Genomic DNA, 20,228 nt, shown 5'->3' on the forward strand with positions numbered 1-20,228 from the left:
ATGGCAACATACAGATCCAGTGCATATTAAAATGCATAGTAAGATATCTGATTTTTCTACAATGCAATATAAAAAGCTGTATTAGCAGACTTTAGGAGCAGATTCAAATATACACCAATAGCATCAGGTAAAAATGTGAGGTAGGCAGCAGATAAATAAAACAAAAATAAAGAACATTTTAAAACATTAGCACCAAAATAAAATAGTATAAAATTGTTTGCAGGAAAAAAAAATCAGTATAGGGAAAATGCCCTAGGTATATCACTAATGCATCACATTAAAGAATCAAATGCCTAAGTAGGTAAAAGTGTTTTAACTTGCACTTGTTCCTTACTTTTGTGGTCTCATCACTGACTGAGTAGAATGGGTGGAACTCTCTGCATAGACATGCTGAGTTGAATCCTGTGGTTGCATAAGCAGAAGGCAGCCATGTTAGTGGATTTTTCTCCTCTTCTCAAAGCAGCCTTCTGAGACCTCCGTCTCAAAAGGCATTGCTGTCAGGGTCATGCCTTGTGAACAGAAATCTCCTGGGCACGGGAAGATGTAGTAAGGAGAAGGAATTTGGTGAGAATGTCCCTGCCTTGCTTTTGCACCAGTAGAATAGAGCAGAAGAGCTTTTTTTGTAAAGCCTAAGACCAGTGGGGAGGCATATGTTGCCCAATTTGCTCTCCTCACTGCAGCGCTCTGTGCTTGGTTGCTTTTTGACCACAGGGGATCCCATGACCTCTAGCAATGCCTTTGCGGAGTGGGGGGAGGTGTTGCAGAGGGCCGCTGTATCAAGGAAAATATTGGGAGGAGGGTCAGATCTACCATAGTGCATTCTGTTCTGAAACCAGGCAGGCCACCTTTGAGTGGGAATCCCCAAGATGGTGGCAGCCTGAAAACCACAGCTGGCACGCAGGGACATACAGGGAGAGACGGTCCTTTAGAAACGTGGGTCCTAGCACCTTGAATCAAACTCACAGATAAACTAGCAGCTAGTGAAGCTGTTCTAAACTAGGCAAGATGTGTTCCCGACTGCCGGGCCCTAACAAATAGTCAAGTCGCAATTTCTGGGTGGTGTTTAAAGGGCAGCCCAGTGTAGCATGTGTTGTAGCCCAAGCACAAGTTTACAGAAGCATGGTAGAAGGTATTTGTGGCCACCTCAATGAACTGCTTTTCCAAGAAGCTGGATCCATGAGTACCCCCAAGTTCTTACCCTGTTCTACAAATGCCATCTCTCTTTTTTTTTTTAATATTTTTTTTATTTTTCATAACTACAAAACACTACAGACTATCACAAGGAAAGGGGAGAGGGAAGGGACAAAGGGGGGTGGAAAAAGAAAAAAGGGGGAGGGAATGAACTACAAACACTAAACACTACACTTCAATGTTTCCCTTCATACTGTCATAATACAAAAATAGCTCCATAGAATAATGATGGAGTGGTTAATCATACAGAGAATAAACATTTCAAAATCTGATTAAACTTTCCTCCCCCTTCTAGGTCCCGGACGCAATTCTCTCTGTGCAACTGCTGTTGCGATGCTCTCCTCCCCCCCCCCCCTCCGGCTCCTCCTTTTCTTCGTTCTTGGTGCAGCAGAGTTCTGGGTTTTTATTCTCAAAATCCTTTAGTTGATCTTCTGATAATATCTTATAGGCCTGATCTTTATATCTGAACCATATTCCTTCCGGGAATAACCATTTGTACTTTATTCCATGGTCCCTCAGAAGAGCTGCAAACTTTTTATATTTAAAACGCCGTTTCCGGACTAGAAATGGAACGTCCTTCAAAATCTTGACTTTCAAACCCATAAAGTCCAAATCCGCATTGTATGAGTTATATAGGATGGTGTCCCGAATCTTTTTAGATGAAAAGTCAATAATGATCTCACGAGGCAACTGTCGCTTTGTTGCATATTTTGAAGAAGCCCGACGGACCTCCAAAATGGCGCTTTTAACCTCTTCTTTAGTCGTCCTCGCGGGTGTCGCCAGTAGTTCCGAGACCAAATCCCACAGATCCTCATTTTCCTCCTCTTTCACGTTTTGGAGACGCAAAATTGTCTGCGTTCGTTCCACCTGTAGCCCGATCAGCTGGTTCTCCACCAACTTCAACTCCTTTTTTGTAGCCTTCACAAGTGACGCACTTTCCAGAGCAGACTTTTCTGCCCCCCCCCCGCTGCTGCCTTAATGGTTTTCACCTCGCTTTCAATTAAGCCCACCCTTTGATCAGTTTCGTTCAGCTTGTCAACAAAGGGTTTTATGGCTTCCACCACCGCCCTGCGCACCAACTCTTCGAGCGACTCCCCCTTCAAGGTAGCCGAGATTGACTTACCGAGAGCGGGACTTTGCTTCTTTGCTGCCATTTGGGGGGGGGGGGGCGCCGACAAAATTCTGGAACTCAACGAAGGGGAAGAGCGAGTCTTCTTCAGATCAACCTCTCCTTCACAAACGCTTATAGAACAGAAGGGATTCGCTTGTTTACAGGCTTCCGCCTGTTTCTTTTACTTGCCGTTTCTCGTTGCCCGGCGGCACTCGAGGCGCCGCGCACATCTGCCGGCCTCCATAGGGACAAACGGGCAATTCCCCCCCCGCATTGGTTTCGGGGAGTTCTTCCTGCCGCGTCCCGGACCCTGGCTCCCTCCCTGGGAGTCCTGGGGGCTAATCCTTGCAGATCAGCCGCCCGGTCAGGGTGCCCGGTCGTTTCCTCCCGGACCAGCCGAGAGGAGCGTCCGGCATGGCTGAGAAAACGAAACCGAATCCACACTTACATACAAATGCCATCTCCATTCCATCCACCATTGTGAATCCATGCCTTCCCGACCTTTTGTCCTGCCAGGATTTGACTTCAGCTGCTTCTGCCTTAACTGTGTCCTCAAAAGACTGATTCAGAGCCAGTACAGATGGTTCTGGAGGCTTAAGTAATGAACTGTAGAGCTGCCTGTCATCTACATATTAACAAATGATTATTCATGGGAGAGTCAGCCCTAATGCTGTGTCTGCACCAGCCAATATCCCCCCCCCCCCGGCCCAGGCAGAGAAAAAGTCACATTAGTCCCTCTTTAGCCGAGCAACTGCCTTTGTTGCTGCTTCTCTCGCTTTGTGGATGTACAGTTCCGAGAACAGAGAAATTTCTGTGAAGTAATTGTATCCGAATGATATTAACGCCTGAGTAGCAAGGAGGGGCTCTATTCTGCTTGGGTATGCAACAGAATGCTTCCGTTCCTAGCAAATCTGCAGCTATTCCTTTTTGGGGGGTAGAGGGATCACTATTGATGAAGGGCTGGCATCTTTCCCTGCTATTGTATCTACTCAGGAGAAAGAAGACTCCAGCTTGTCACTTTAGAGAGCAAGCTGCTCTTCTCCTGTTTGGAAGCAAATCTTGTTGATTTTTTAAAAATTGTGGCTATCTGTTCTCTGCAAGGAAACAGGTCTTTAATGAAATGCTTGAGGTAGGAGGGAGTAAGCATAGGGCCATAATTATTTATTTATTTATTTTATTTGCGTCATTTTTAAGTCTGCCTTTCTCACTGAGACTCAAGGCGGATTGCACAGTATGAGGTTAATACAATCAGTATCAAGTAAGTACATTTCAATACAATACCATAAGGTAAACATATACAAGTTTAAAGACATAGTGTTAGCAAGGATCCAAGATATAGTAGAGATACTGAAGCAAAACATAATCAATTCTAGGACTAACATTAGACAGCATAATAACATTTGATTTATATACCGCCCTTCAGGACAACACTCAATCAGAGCGGTTTACAAAGTATGTTGTTATCCTCATGACAATCACCCTGTGAGGTGGATGGGGCTGAGAGGGCTCCAAAGAGCTGTGAGTGACCTAAGGTCACCCAGCTGGCTTCCAGTGGAGGAGTGGGGAATCAAACCTGGTTCTCCAGATTAGAGTCCTGCTGCTCTTAACCACTACACCAAACTGGGCCAACACGTGAGGTGATAAGGACTTTGCCCAGGAAACTAAACCATTTTGTCAGGAAACTATACTATTGTGTGGCTAAATTTAGAGCCAGATGAATTCACTAAGAGATCACAGATCCCCTGTAATGCATTATATCTTCCTGTCCTCATTAAAACACTGACATCCATGAAACGCTTGAGGTTTGCAGACCTAGACATTCATAGCTAAAAGGCAACATCTGCAAGAGAATTGCTTACTCCAACGCACTCGTAGTGTGGGGGAGAGGGAGAGCGGATTGGAATATGCAGCGTTTTAACTTTAGTGAGGCTGCTCAATGCTGCTGCGCCTTACCCATTTTAGAACATTTGGCCTTTTTTGTGCTGTCATTAGAATAACGGAGTTCCTCACAAGGTAGTTACAGATGGCTCAAGTTCACTATTGGGGAAGTAGCCCAAGCAGAAACTCTGAAAGTCATGAGACTTATGACAAAGCGATAAGAGAGTTTATAGCATTGAAAAAGGTGTTTGCTATCCCCCTTCTTTTTTAGGCACTTCCTAAATGAAGAAAATGAAGAAGAATTTAAGCTACATTTTGTCTGGACAGTAGCATAGATTTGTCTGTGTGTTTGTGTCCGAGAGAGAACTTTGAAACATAATGCCTTTTTAATAGTCTACTGATCGTAACCTGTTAGTTTATTCACATCTAAACTTCTTTGCTGCCATTATCTCTCTCATAGCTGCTTTGGAGGGTGGGAGATCGACTAGGGACCACTGTTCTGGGTGCCACAAGTTTGTGGCTATAAACTAACCTACCCTTTTATTGCAGGAAAGGCAAGGGCAAATGTGGCCTTTGGCCACTCGCTTTCTAGGCAAATGTGGCCTTTGGCCACTCGCTTTCTACTACTTTGGCTACTAGACTGAGGATGAAATAGGGTATGTTCCTGGGTGAGAAAAGTAGCATAAAAGTGGGAAGGAATGCAATGAGGAAAGGGTATGTGGGTCATATAAAGAGAACCGATTCATGCTAGCAGCAATTCCTGTGCTTCTGTTTCCATATGATGTTTGGGTTGGGTCTGGGTGGGAGGAGGAGGAGAGGGAGAATCTTTATGGGGCGCCTAACAGCCCTTGCTCATCATCCCAGCTAAGCTTAGACTTTTTTTCTGCTGCCGCCACTGACCACAGAAATAATGTAGATCTGTGAGAGAACATTTCTGATGGCTAATGCTGGAAATGGTCAACAGTATCTGCAGTCTTCTCTACCAATTTGTAAGTTACACACACTGACCAGAAGGCACTGAACCTTGTAAATGCATCTTCTGTTTGCAAAGTGTCCAGCCTACGTGAATGGGAATCTGTGTTCCGTGGCAGGCTACACAGAAGAAACTAGAAGAGGAGAAACTAAGATCTTCATGCTTTTAGGACAGGCCAGTCAGAGATCAGAGAGCTACTGCCACCATCCTCTGCATATCAGAATTAATAACTGTGCTTCCTTTGCCTATAAAAAGGCAAGATTGCTGATGGGCGTTAATGGTCAGGAGTGTTTCTCTCTCCAGTCTTAAAAGAACAGTGTTAGCTTTCTGTTTTCTTCGTGCACAATTCAAAATGCTTGTTATCACTTTTAAAGCTTTAAATGGTCTAGAACCCAGGATAAAGGACCACTTGCTCCCTTAACAATCTGCCCAACAACTTCCCCTGCGATATATACCCTTATCTTCCACAGCATATGGTTGAGGCTGAGCTATGGGTGTTTTTCCTGCCGGTTTCCTGTTAGAACCCCCCATCCCGGTTTTCTATCGGTGGGACCTCTGCTGTTCTTCACCTCCTACCCCATGGAAATGTTTTACTGGGGCTGGGGAAAAAATGGGCTGCCATCCAGAATTGTTTTTATGACTGAACTGTTATTTATTATGGTTTTAATGTTAACGTTTTAATGTAAATGTAATCTTGATGTTACCTGCTCTGAGCCCGTCCATGGGGAGAACAGGCTACATGTAATAAACAAATCAAATCAGTAAGATAAGAGGTTCTGAAGAACCACAGTGATGGCTGTCTCACACAGCAGGGGATAAAAGAAGTACATTTCCCCCAATAATTGTGGAATGAGGTGGTAGTTTTCATATAATGAAGCTTACTATTTAACTGTTTGTAAGAATGGTCTTTTCAGCCACCCTTTTTTAATTAATAAGGAAGAAGAAATGGAGCTGTCTGACATAATCACAGAGTTAATAAATGTACATTAATGAATAACATTAGATTATATCCCACATAACAAAATTAGTAAAAAATTTAAGGTCACCCTGTTAATTCCATGACATAGTACCATCTCCAAATTAGAGAACAGACCACTCAAGTTGCATATGATTTATAAAACACAACGTACATGCATGTATATAACCATATGACTACGCTACTGGTATTATTTGATTAGTTATAAATTGATTATGAAACCCTGAATCTTATTATACCTCTCATGGATGAAATCATAGGAAACAGAGCACATAATCTGATACTATTCTGAAATTGCTTGTTGCAAAAAGCTACCAAGTACATAAACTGATCCTTGCCAATCTGCTGTTTCCTTGCTTGGGTAAAGTAAATTGTCTTTGACGTTATTGCTATATCACAAATCTTGTAAAGCTGTTTCAAAATGGGAGGAATAATATTTATTTTTCTCCTCTGTAGAGGCCAATGACCATTTTAGCTACTCTCAAGTATAATTTCTCTTTTCCTTTCAAATAATATAAGGTCCTCGTGGTTCTGCTGGAATTGTATACCCTGTTATTTGTTCCATGTAATTTAGAATTTTGTTCCAAAATGTTTCGATCTTATTGCATATCCAGAAACATGTACGCAATCAGGCTTTGAATCCCCATACCGCCAGCACTGTGACCAGATCAAAAGTTATAAACCAATGTATTGCGCGAAGTACCATTAATAGATATTAAAATTTTCTTGTACATTTACTGGTGTTAGAGTATTAAGTACAACTTGGCCAATTCACCCTTTTTAATGAATCTAGAAAGTAGAGTACAGAAATCTAAAGTAAAACAGCTAAATAGATGTGGACTGAGGCATGATAGAGAACAGTTATAAATGCACCACACTTTTAATGCATATTGAAACAGTAGCTCCAGCCGTTTCCCCCCATTATATTAATTTCCTCCCTTATTGTACATTTTGTATCTCTCCTTTGCTCTTATATATCCTTTAGGAATCTGATCTAAAGTTGTTTGGACAAAGGGCCTGGTAGCTTTAAAGCTGAGTGCAATTTATTTCTGATTGCTGATATAAGTTTCTAAGTACAACTAAGGAAAAAAATTAGGCAGACTTAAGTTCCGTCAATTCATAGAACAAATACACAGTTTAGTCATTGAAGTGCCGTTTCTCTTTGAATGGAGCCCTTGCTTTGGAGAGTGTCAAGTAAATCCTTATATTCCTGATTGATTTCAGGAATTGGAAAGTTATTCAACCACCTTCCAATACAGCCGTATCGTATCGTGGGCTACGTATAAAGGTAGTTCTCCCTTGGAAGGCATAATGACAATTTTGCTGCTCTTTGTCGCTTACGTTGAGTAACACCTGCCTGCGGGGTGGCAAGACCTTGAAACTGGTTTGCCCAGTCTGAGGCAGCGGAAAGGTTTTGTATGTCTTGTGAAAAGAGATTATTTGGATTGGGGTGGGGGGAGAGACGTTGGCAGTGAACTGGACTCGGCTGTTTTGTTGATCAAGTCTGGTCTATATCCCCTTGTCTGCAGCTCTACCTGTACATCTGTAAATGCTCAGTTGGTCACAAAGGAGTCTTCTCTCTTCAGTCTTCTTTTCTCCCACCAAATCTCTTGATGTTTGCCTGGATGTTTGTCTACTCCTCAAGAAAAGGGAAAATATGCACAACATAATCAAGTATGGGGACTTTCTGAGAAGTTTCCTGAGAACATTTTTTCAATGTTCTTCTTTGTAACTGCATACTGTTGTTTTTCTCCGGGTACTCTGAGGATTAGTCTTCAGCAGCTGAACTAATAACCTATCAAGTTTATCAGCTTTATTAAAAACAAGCGACTGTAAAAACCCTCTCTGCTTTGAGCATCTTTTCTTTTTTAAGTCTAGTTTCAAGGACTTTGAAAAAGTTTGGAGAATCTTACTGGTAGGTTTAGGGCATGCATCCTGTAGGATTGCATGTTTTCATCAAATGCATCTGATCTGTCTACAGCCCCCATGCTTGATCTGTGCAACTTACCACTGGGTGTGATGCACAACAGGAATGAGTAGATATCGCTGTAACCTATTAACCGTCGAGATGCATTATATTGCACTGTACTTCCTGGCTTCTGCTAACATGCAGAATGGGCTATGTGGGAATTTTGTCTGTTCTGTGGGAGAAAAAGGAGAGATGGGACTTGCTTCCATGCCTTGGAGCTAACCTCAAATCTTGTTTGGCACAGATAAGTTAAATCTGGGATTCTTAGGATTTTTGCAGGCTGTCCTGGAATTTGCAAATGGTTCTAAGTCAAAATGAATACACCCTGTCCACCTGGTCATCACAGCAGAGGTTAGGGAAACAATGTTCCCCCAAGGTTGGACAAGTTTCTATCCATCCATGCCCCCTCATCTCCCAGGATCTCCCTTGGAATCTGTCTGACCTTGTTCCCTAGTGCTGAACCTGCACGGAAAACCTAAACCAGCTCCTTAAAATTGACGCAGCTTCCCTAAAGGAGTTGTACTGATTGCCAGGGCTCCATCAGAGAAACCCTGACAACGAATTCGGAGATGCATGACTGCAACATGGAGTGGTGATTTGCATGTGTAAAATGGAAATCAAAGGGAAATTTCAAATGAGAATTAAATGACATTTTTCAACGGAGTCAGGTCTCACTGTCCATTGTGTAAGAGAGGGATCAAAGCTGGAACTAGCTTAAATCTTACATAAACGTGTCATGTAGCTGCTTCATTGCACTTTTGACTTTCTCGCCTTCCTCCCTTCAGCATCCTGCAAATTTGTTAGTATCGTATGTACACAATTCCTGATCTGCCATTGTGGGAAAAGTTTGAAGGTCTTTGGGGTTTCCACTGCAGGCCCAAACAGAGTGATGTTCAGAGCCATCTAGAGCTAAGCTAAGAGCCTCTTGAGGGTGGCCCTGCCCCAAACAAGGGAATGGGTGCTAATGTGCCTGCTTTGAGGGCCCAAAGTGTCTTCCTGCTCCGTTAATTCTATGACTGACGCAGCACCTGCCTCCAGATCTTCAGAGAGAGCTTCAAATGCTTTCCCAGATCTCTTAGTGAGTAACCAGAAACCAAACACCAGGCTGTACTCTAGGTGCACCTCTCATTGTTTCTGAATATTGAACTGGCACCTCCTATGAATCCAGATTTTCAGTCTCTGGATTCAGATACCCTTTTAGCTTTTCTTTAGATGGCCAAGAGCTTGTATGGAAGCTTGTCACACAACTTCCATCAAGAAGACTGGGCAACATGTATAGAATTCATCAAGAGAACTGGTCATTCCTGTTTTCTCATCTCGCCCCTAATCCCATCATTTCATAAGCAAAAGCTGCACTCTGCCCTAATGGATAAAGAGGGCAAGAAGCTCAGCTTCATGGTGTTCTGTGAATTCTGTTCTTGCACAGTGATTTCTCTCTGCATTGCCATGTTGTTCTTTCCTCTCCTATTCACTTGCTAACGCAAGGGTTTCCAATTTCTTAATTTCCCCATACAATCCACCTGCTGCCACTCCACGTTTGGGCTTTCCTGTAGAAACTGGACCACTCCCTTCTGTGCGGAATTAGAACTCCTTTGTTATGACTGGGTGCTGAGGGGTGACTGGGTGCCCCCATAGTTCTTGAACCATTGAATACTAATCGCTGTTACGAGCTGGTGTGTCATCTGCGGCCAGTCACTGAGTTGACTCTGTAACGGCAGTTGCTGCATCTAAAATGTTCAGTAGAGTCGTTGCACTTCCAGACTCGTGTAGAGCAACAACTCAGGCATCTGTTTTCATGAAGCATTATGGTGTCTGGCTAGAATCCATACTGCCTTAATCAGGCCAGTGCTCAACTTCATGTTCTCCTGTCTCAGCAGCTCCAAACTTCAGGTGGGTCAGCTTTTCTTTTCCCTCGTTAGTGTGCCTGCACAGAGATTATGAACAGCCAGGCTGCTTACCTGTAATAGTTATTTTTCAGGTAGCCCCCTGTGTCGTCAAATGTCCTTCTGTCCTTCCCCTTGGCCACCTGCTGCATCCGTCCACCAGAAAGACATGGCTCCAGCCCTCAAGGCATGCACGTTAGCAACCTCTCTCTCAAGTAGAGCAGGCCTGCCACCAAAATACCATCTTACACTTCAGGCGTCTGTAAATCTCTGACTCCATATCTTGCACATTTACTTTGAAGAGTGAGAAAACCACATCAGGGAAGAGGGGACCTTTTTTGCTCCAAAGTGTGGACTGAAAGCCATGCAACACCAGGCTAGGGATAGATCTTCACTCAGCAGCCATGCAAAAAGCACTCTTGCCTAAAAGCTGAAGTTGATAGTGGAAACATGCAAATTGCTTAAATGTACTTTCAGCCCCTTTATGCCTCCAGGGTCTCTTGTAACATCTTGTTACATTGATCCAGTGAAGTGGAAAGTAATGGCTACTGAGACTGCAGAAGGAAGGAAACTGCAAAATTAAACTATAAACCTGAATACCAGAGCCATTAAGTGATGCTCTCTCGAATTTTCTCACGAGCTGCTGTCTGCTGTCCCAGGTATCTCTGGCGCTATGTCATCCCGAGATAGTGTTGCTTTCATCTGTAATTCATGTATATATTGGCAGGACAAGAGCTAGGCATAGGAGAATAGAATGCAAAGTTAGCCATTCTTGGCAAAAGGCTGTTGCAAGATAAGAAGCGAATGTTACTTTTCAAAAATTTTAAAACAAGATTTATGTATGTATTTAACATATGTTTCAAAATTTATTTTCTGCCCTTCCCGAAAAACAATCTAAGTAGCTCACAAATCAATAGGTAGACAAGCATAAGACAGTTCAATATTAAAACCTTCAATGAGACGAACCAACAATGAACCAACAATTCAGCCACGTTGAAAGAAGCAGTATGGTGCAGTGGCTAGAGTGACAGACTAGGATCTGAGTAAGACAAGTTCAGTTTCCTACTGTGCCATAGAAGCTTTCTGAGTGACCATGGGCCAATCATACACTTTCAGCCTAACCCATCTCACAGGGTTATTGTAAGGATACAGCGGAGGAGGAGAGTGATGTAAGCCTCTTTAGGTCTCTTCTGGGGAGAAAAGCAGTATATAAGCATAGTGGATGAATAATGGGGAGAATAAGACATTCAGCAGCAGAAGGCCCTTTGAAAAAGCACAGCCTTACATGTATTTTTAAAAGCTGATACAGATGGCAACCCTCTTCACCGTCTCCAGCAAGCCTTTCTGTAACATTAGGGCAGTGAATAAAAATGCCCAGGAGTGGGCATGAATTTTTGATACTCCTTTTGGCCCGTCTTTGATGGGGGCGGGAGATAACTCTCTACCTATATCTCTATCTGCTTTATGGGAATGCTTTGGGGATGATTCCCTTTGATACAGTTGTGGAAAATATGTTCCTGTTGGCTCATGCTTCTGGACCATAACTGAAGCCATAACATGAATGATCAGTTCTACAAAAACACGTTTGATTTGAGAGCTTCCATATGAACAAGCCTGAAGTGATCCTGTGGACACAGTTGGCATCAAAAGAATTCTTCTGAATCGGGAATATGTATAGCTGAAAGGATTGGGAAGCCCTTAAGGCACCAGGATAGTTCTACAGGTGGGCTTACAGGAAACCCAACTGTTACAGAGAGCTGCTGTAGCACAGTGGTGAAGTGGTTCAGCTGCGAATCAGCACTCTACTGGTTCGAATCCCACTATGGCCATGAGCTCAGTAGGTGCCCTTGGATAAGCCACTCCTCTCTGCTCCAGCTCCCCAGCTGTATTATGGGGATAATAACACTGACTTGTTCATTGCGAGGCACTAGAAGAGCGGTACATAAGCACAGTTGTTGTTGTTGTTATTTATTTATTTATTTATTTATTTATTTATTTATTTATTTATTTATTTATTTATTTATTTATTTATTTTACAGCCCTTTCTAGGTATGTGTCACTTCAGAAAGCAGGTGGGCTCTTGCTGCTCCCCTTGCATCACAGGCATGTGAAGATAAGACATGCCTTAATGGAAGAGGGAAGAGAGAGGCCGATTCCAAGAGCTTTACCAGGGCAGCATGCTCTGGAGCTCTTGTTGGCTATCCCTTCTATTTCTGTTAGATGAAAGTGCTGGAAAAGGTGTGGGAAATGGCTGCCCCAGCTCCAACAGCAAAAGGGTTAATGCAGAGAACGCTGCCAGCATGATAATGAGTCCTTAGTTACCTGACAGGAGCATAAATTATGCAAAATGTAACTCAGGCTCTCTCTCCCTTTTCTTTGGATGCTCAGGGTAAACAAGGAAATGAATCAATCCCAAAAGGGCTGTAGGAGAGACCCCCAGTACCGAGAATGGACTGACGGGAAAAGGCTTGGATGAAGACAGCACAGATGAGAAACAAGTACCAAAGTTTCTTTAAAAATCCTAATGCAGATTCAAGAGCTTCCTCCCGCCCCCGATCCATGGTGCCTGGCTGGGCACATCCTCACAAGCCGACACTCTCAGTCATTGTGTGGCTTCTCAAAGAAATGGACTAGGAATTTCTGAGTGCAGTAATTTATCCATTAAATTAGAACATCTTGCAAAACACTATAAAAGGATAATTATAGCATCCAGGAACATCCTATACAAGATACTAGTGCTTATAGATAATCCTCTTAATTTTATAAGCTAAATCATGATATTCCATAGACCAAAAAATACATTCAAAAGATGCAGACAGTTTATTAATAAAAAGAGCAAATTTCTGGACATTATCTGCTTTTTGTCTAAAAGATCTTATCCTCACTGGAAACCCTCTCTCTCACCTAAACCATCATAAGAACTTTGAAGGATACAGTTTAAAATTTAAAACATAAGAATTGTCCATAAGGAAGGTTCTCCTTAAGACATCTGGGATGACAACTATTATCATGTAAAACAGAGTTTTTATCAGCTGGTTTTGAATACTTTTAACATACAGAGTGGAATGTAATTTATAAACCATCATGTCCAAAAAAGGAATATTTGTGACGCTGCACTGATATGAAAATTTAATATGAAGACATACCCAGTTAGCCCAAGAACAAGGAGAACGTACATAATTAGCTTTGGAGGTAGAGGTGTTACATGATTTTGCTGTGTAATCAGTATAATGCATATTAATCCTAATATAGCTTGTATTATGTTCTGTTTATTGATTTTAGATACAGTATTATTAATCAACCCAACCACTATTGTCATATTCTGAGGCCATGATTTGGCAGTTTCCACCTTCTGAGGTTAGGAGGGGCAACCTCAAGGGAGTCTTCTCTGTTGTGGCACTAAAACGCTGGGACTTCCTCCCCAAAGTAATTTGTCTGTCCCTTTCTGTAGCCATCTTCCATCAGTAGGTGAAGACTTTATGTTGCATTTGGCATTCCTTCAGTGATTCTTCCTCCTTTCCCCAAATTTTCAATTTTTAATGTTCTTTGGCTGCATTTTAGTTCTGGCTTTAATTGTTGTAATGATGTGTTTTATTTGGTTTTAAGGGTTTTTAAGACGTAATTTTATTATTTACGTTTTAATTTGTTAGCCATCTTTGTGGCCTTTATAAGAGCAGAAAGGCGGGGTATAAATGTTGTAAAATAAGTAAGAGGAATACAGCTTCTGGCTGAACTCAAGGTTTTCCCTTCGTTATGTTTTTATGACCTCATTAGCAAGGATAGATAAGGTTAAAGTAGCCTTGATAACTTATCTTGAGCTTTGGGAGTAAATGAATTAACTGGTTTATTGTGCTTATCAGTCATAAACACTTGGTTTTAGCTTGACTGGCTCTGATCTAGATATATGAATTTTTTAAAAAACCTCAGACTTCTGAATTTTAATAATACGACTTCTTCCTTTGTTTCTTTCTAAAAATCCTTTTAAAATAAATCTAATTTGCTCTTTTTGATCAGAGTCCTGTTAGCTCTCAGGAGCAACCTTTGATAAGGCTTTTGTGCGCTGGGAATTGATCACTTCCTGGATATTGATTGGTACAAAGACTGTCTGATAAAGAGATTATAAAACGTTAGTTGATACTTTTGTTGTCATTTTTAGTCACTGTTTTTGTTGGCTGAATTATTGCATTCTCCTTTCTGTATCTTGCATCTTAAAAAGTGCTTTCAGTAAAATTAGTTATCGCTAAGACTTCAGACTGGATTGCTGGGAGTTTGAAAAGCTAGGTTTCCAAATATACTGTGCTGTACAAAGGCTTGTTAATAAAGCAGTAAAGTTTCATGTGGTTGATCATAGAGTAATCTCTAAAATAGGTGAGGAATAAAGATTTCATTACAGGAGTGAGGAGCCGGTTTTTTAAATCTTCCCTTGCCTTCCCTTCTTGTTTCTCTCATGACTCTACTTGCTGTGGGTGACATCAGAGGGGGCCCCAGCTGTCTCACAAAAATGGATTGAAGATGCCCTGATCTTGAGAGAGACTTAATTTTTGACTTCATTTATACCCTGTCTTTCTTCTCAGTGGGGACCCATAGCTGCTTACATCTTTCTCCTCTCCACCGTTTTATCCTAACAACAACCATGCAAGGTAGTTTAGGCTGAGAAAGTGTGACTGGCCCAGGGTCACCCAGCAAGTTTCTGTGGCAGAGTGCGGATCTGAACCCAAGACTCCTAAATCCTAGTCTGATACTTTCACCACACTGGCAAATGCACAGGTGGGCTTGTAGCAGTCTTGGCCCTTGTTCAATTTCCCTTTTCCTTTTAAGACTCTCCCTTGTAAGCATCCCATGGGAAATACAGAGCTGCTTGATCATGGCCTGAGACAAATCCCCCTCCTTTTGTTTTAGTTTTTTTTTTAACAGCCAGCGTGATGAAGAGTTCTGCAGAACTTAAAAGCTTGCCTACTGTTTTGAGCTACTTTGGTTGGTCCTAATAAAAGGTATCACCATGCTTTAGCGTTTGACCAGTGTGGCTACCTGCAACGCTGTAGAAAGGGTGTTCTCTGATTCCCAGTGTTAGCCATGAGTAGGATGGTGTGGGCCACTCAGTTGTTTTCAACGTGTATATTTGCTGTCTATCCTTTTCTTCACTTCTCTCTCATATTTCCCACACCTTCTCTATGCTCCTTTCACCTGGATCACCCTTTCCCCCTTAGTCCATCAGCCTATCATCTCATGCGTGCATTTTTTTTAAAACCCCTGTCACCTGAGCAAAGAAGAAAAATCTGCAGTGCATATATATTATACAGATGTCCGAAAATTACATATATTTGTTTTTGTTTTTTTGTAATACACCTAGAGTCTCTGCAAGAAAGGCAGAGAATAAATGAAGTCAGTATATAAGTGGCAGGTTCTGAGTTTTCCATGCACTTTCTAGTCCGTGTAAAAAATGAAAGCTGAAATTCTAACAATGGGTAATGCTTCCTGTGTGGCTGTTTCATACGTTGTAAAGAAATGTTCGTTAGAGCCCTGAGCCAGATGTCGCTTGACTGCATAGTCATAGGGCAGGATGTGGTTTGTCAACGTGTAAAAAATATTGCGGGGAAGGTTTCTCAGTTTAAAGGGGCAAACCCTCTTCTTAGGACAGCTTGTCTTAACACTTACTTTAAAGGTGATGAGGCTGGTACTTGGCTTTCTTTTCCTCTTATGCTGAGAATTGTTTTAGAAACTATGAAAATATATTGCTTCTTTCTATAAAGAGATAAAAAATAAGTCAGGAGTGAGTTTCTTTAATGAACTTAAATGTGCATTTATTTAAGATGCGTACTTTTCTGTTTTGATGCTTTGAACATTAATTCCGGCCTTCCCAAAAAGTTCTGTGGCACTTAATATACTGACTAAAATCAGAAAAAATCAGTTGTGACTCACCCATGTTTCATTCTTTTCAATATGACTTCAATGCTGCTGTGTTCGGATTTATTTGCATTTTATTTAACTTCATTTATACCCCACGTTTCTCCCCAGTGGGGACCCAAAGTGACTTACATTATTCTTTTTTTTTCTCTCACAACAAATCCTGTGAGGTCAGTTAGGCTGAGAGTCACCGAGTGACTTCCATGGCAGAGCTGGGAATTGAACCTGGGTCGCCTGGATCCTAGTCCGTCACTCTAGCCACTCACCCCATTGGCTCAACAAGGGTTGAGCCAACATGTGTTGGGGCCCATGCCAACGGATGAAAAAAGGAGTAGTTTTCTTAACAAAATAACAAGTTGTGGCTTATTGGAATAACTGGAGGCAAGTTGGGGATTTGTGAGAAATCATGGAGAAGGGTCAGTTTGGACACATACACCCCGATTTCCTCTGCAAGGATTCTGTAAACTTTCAAGGGCTTGACCAGGCTAATTTCTCCTCCCATCATTTTATCCTTTAACTAATCCTTAGCAGCTCTCAACATTCCTTCTTTTTTGGAGCATATTTAGTCCTCATCAGGCCAGATATTTAGGATTTATTTATTCATTCTTTTGATGTCCTTTTTTTAAAGTGTAAATTTTATAATTGTCTGAGTTCATACAAAGATGTCTTGATGTCTTGTTTACATTTCTTCTTTTCTCATTAAAGTGTGCTGTTCCTTTTCAAGACGATGATGTGATTGTACTTAATGGAACCAAAGAAGATGTACAAGTGCTGAAGACAAGAATGGAAGACAGAAGGCTTAAGAGCAAATTGGGAAAGGTACGTTGTCTCAGGCATCTACACATGCTGTCAGGATTTGATTCAAGGTACTTTGTCACACATGCATCCATTCTCTATTCCACCCAGGTATATAGCTTTTTTTTGTTAATTTAGTGTAAGGCACTTTGAATAGTTGTTGGGAAAGCTTTAAATAAAGAAATGCCTGGAGTTAGTTGCTCTTAAACCCAACTAAAGAATCTCAGCAGCTGCTTCTCTCCCAAGGCTCAAAATGGTGATCTTGTTCAGTCAATAAGGCAGAAGCATTAATGGCCTGAGGAACGTGAACACGCATACGCTCGCACTCGCACGCGCACGCGCACACACCTGAAATGATTTTAAAAGACCATATTATGCTAATGAGCTTTTTAGGCTTGGGAGCCCCCTCCCCCATGGAGCCTGGTAAAGCAGACCCCTTCTCCCTCCTTCTCCCCAGCTGGGCTATTCATCTGTTCTGCCAGAGGCAGGGAATTGTTTTTAGAAATCTGAGAAAATAAAATCACAGAAGGTTGTGTGCCATCAAGTTGCAGCCCACTCATGGCGACCCTGTAAGATTTTCAAGGCAAGAGACGTTCAGAGGTGGTTTGTCATTATCTGCCTCTGTGTAGCAAGCCTGGCCTTCCTTGGCGGTCTCCCATCCAAATACTGGCCAGGGCCGACCCTACTTAGCTTCCAAGATTTGATGAGATTGGGCTACCTGGACCTTCCAGGTCAAGGTGAGATATTGCCTACAAGGTTTGTTTTAAACTCTCTGAGCCTTCTTCCCCCACCTTTTATACTGACTCATCCTGCTGAGTCATACTTGCCAGGCCTAATGATCAGCAGCGCCTGATTACCCCCCTCCCCCCCAAAATTAGGAGGCTAACAAAAGATAGCCCTGCTTATAGTTGTATGCAGTAAGCTGAATCAGCCCAAGGCAATTCGTGAATACATTCCAAGGGCCAGAACAACGGCCACCTGACAACACCATTCCCAGGCCTCCTCAAGATTCTTGCCTGTTTGTACTACAACATCCCAAAGTGGATGCAACCAATTCAAAAGCTGTATTATAGATCTGAAGATGCTCTTTGCCAAAGATTAAGAATAGCATTAATTGCATTTGTATGTAGTGTACCTGAGGTGTACATGTTATCGCAGTCATCTGTACAGCAGCCCTGTGAGTTAGGCCAGTATTACTACCAAAGTTTGGGGGGAGGGGAAGATAGAGGATGAGCACAGCATAGTTCCAAAATGGACCAGTGGCCGGTTTCCAGAATATTTCCTAGGCTTGTTTGTTGCTTTAAGTCCTCCAGAGAGTATTGCTCTTAGTCTGATCCTGCCAGGCACTTCCTCTTCTTCTTAGTTGAGAATGCTTCATCAGGCCCAGTTGTTGCGGCATATTATCTCTTCTGTGGGGGGAGCATGCCTTTTAAAATAGACACGTCCAAAACAGTGCGCTAACTGCTAAACCACGTGGCTGTATTGAAAAGGCCGTTCTCTTTCTCAGCCCCTTTCTTAGAGGCTAACAGCTCTCTGACTGAAGAGAAGTCAGAAGTTTATTTTCCAAGCATTAAGTAAAACCATGTGTCCCACTCCCAACCAATAATTTCTCAACATTGTCTTTTAAGACTTTTATTTAAAATCAGTCTAGAAATGATCAAATATACAAGGATCACAAAGCTACAAAACAAGTTTCATATGTCAAAGATATCAGAAGCAGATAAGCGATCATCCCTTATCCTATTTTACCTTCATTCTAAAAAATACAGTTTTAAGAATCTCACCGAAGTGTTTTCAGAAAGATTATAGTCTCATGCAACCTGACTTGTCGAAAGGCAGACTATAAATAAATAAATAAAATCCAAGTCAGAGAGTTTTAGTCAGGGCTTTTTTCCTGGGAAAAGAGGTGGTGGAACTCAATGGGTTGCCCTCGAAGAAAATGGTCACATGGCTGGTGGCCCCGCCCCCTGATCTCCGGACAGAAGGGAGTTTAGATTGCTGCTCGGTGGCACGGAGGGCAATCTAAACTCCCCTCTGTCTGGAGATCAGGGGGCGGGGCCACCGGCCATGTGACCATTTTCAAGAGGTTCCGGAACTCCGTTCCACCATGTTCCAGCTGAAGAAAAGCCCTGGTTTTAGTGGTCTTTGGGGGTGTGGCTATCTAATACAGGCTCAGTTACGTGAAACTCTCATAACCATACCCCAGACCCTCTGATTTGTTACTTCAGATGGCATGACATGAGTTCCTTTCTGAGCTATAACACATGGAATAAACATAACAAACTTTGTAGTTCTTCAGACCAAGTTGTTAAAGAGTTTAGTTTAGGCATCCATCTGACTACTGAAACTTAACTGTGTCAAGGATGTACAGCAAGACCCCATCTGAGAAAAGCCTGTTTTGCAAATATAAAACTAAAGCAATCACGAGGCCTTCTTCTTTTACTCATCCAATACCTGTTTCAGACAGGGGGTCTGCAACACAATTGATCCAGTGATGCCATGGCTGGGAAGAGGTTGTTCTGACCTTGCCCTCTTGCTTGTATGAAACCACTTCATTTGTTTGTGACTGCTGTGAACCTTGAATCAGGGCTGTTCTGGATCTCCTCTCCCACTCTGGCTGAAATGAGATGTTAAACAGTCATAAGTAACGTTTGCCTGGTGATTTCTTCTTAACCACAAGCAGCTTCAGGAGGCGGCAATAACTCTCTTCTCTCCTGCTGGGTACTTTTGCACAAAAGAATCTCCTGCAGATGGGAAAGCATCTGGGGTGGGGAACCAGTAACATGAGTGACAGTTCCTCCTGTCCCTGGATCCAATAAGGGCCAGCAGCCCCAACCCATTGGTTAGCGGTGGTGGCACTGTAGATGTGCTGCTGTGGTGCCAGCACCTCTGTGAAAAGCAGAAAGCATCTCTGCTGCCACCCCCAGGCCACAGATGGAGCCGACTCTCTGGCCAGGGCCATGTTATCCTCCTGCTGCCCAGTGTCCGGGGTCTGAGTCCCAGCCCCCAGACTTGCCAGGAGGGAGCAGTGGGAGGCAACCGGGAGGCAGTGGCCCTACCACCCCAGCCAACAACCAGGTCCAGAACCTGCCCACTCCAGGGGGAAGGGGCGAAAGGCCAAAGCCTCAGAGGGCTGGAGGGAGCAGGGGGAGACCAGCCAGTCCCACCCTCCAGGGGGAAGAGAGGGGGCTAAGCAGGACAGAGGAAAAGGGCCAAGGCAGGGGGAATAGGGACCCAGCAGCAGCCCAAACAGAGCCCTTACCGGCCAAGGAGGAGAAGCAGCCACTACAGCCCAGAGCCACACCCCGGCTAGAGGACAGCAGCCTGGCTCAGGAGGTGCTAGGAGCCAAGCCCCTCCAGGTGGAGCTGCCACAGGCATTCTGGGGAGGAGATGGGTAGCCCCGCCCAGCATCAATGAGCAGGCAGCCCAGAAGCTGGCCAGGGCAATTCCTCGCGAGCAAGGCCAGGGAAGCTCAGTAGCACAGAAGCCGGCTGGGGCAGCTCCTCGCGAGCAAGGCCAGGCAAGCTCAGCAGCTCAAAGGCCTATC

The 20,228-nt window shown here is 43.0% G+C and overlaps 1 protein-coding gene across 2 annotated transcripts in view; it reads left to right on the forward strand.

The window, feature by feature from the left end:
• RTF2 (replication termination factor 2) overlaps nucleotides 1-20,228 on the forward strand; it is a 75,228-nt gene that overhangs the window by 40,465 nt on the left and 14,535 nt on the right. For both annotated transcript variants that reach the window (XM_054979616.1, XM_054979615.1), the window contains exon 6: nucleotides 16,591-16,704. In XM_054979616.1, coding sequence (XP_054835591.1) covers nucleotides 16,591-16,704 — 114 coding nt within the window. The remainder of the gene's footprint in view (nucleotides 1-16,590; nucleotides 16,705-20,228) is intronic.

Source organism: Eublepharis macularius, chromosome 5, assembly GCF_028583425.1.
Source record: "Eublepharis macularius isolate TG4126 chromosome 5, MPM_Emac_v1.0, whole genome shotgun sequence".
Lineage (NCBI taxonomy): Eukaryota > Metazoa > Chordata > Lepidosauria > Squamata > Eublepharidae > Eublepharis > Eublepharis macularius.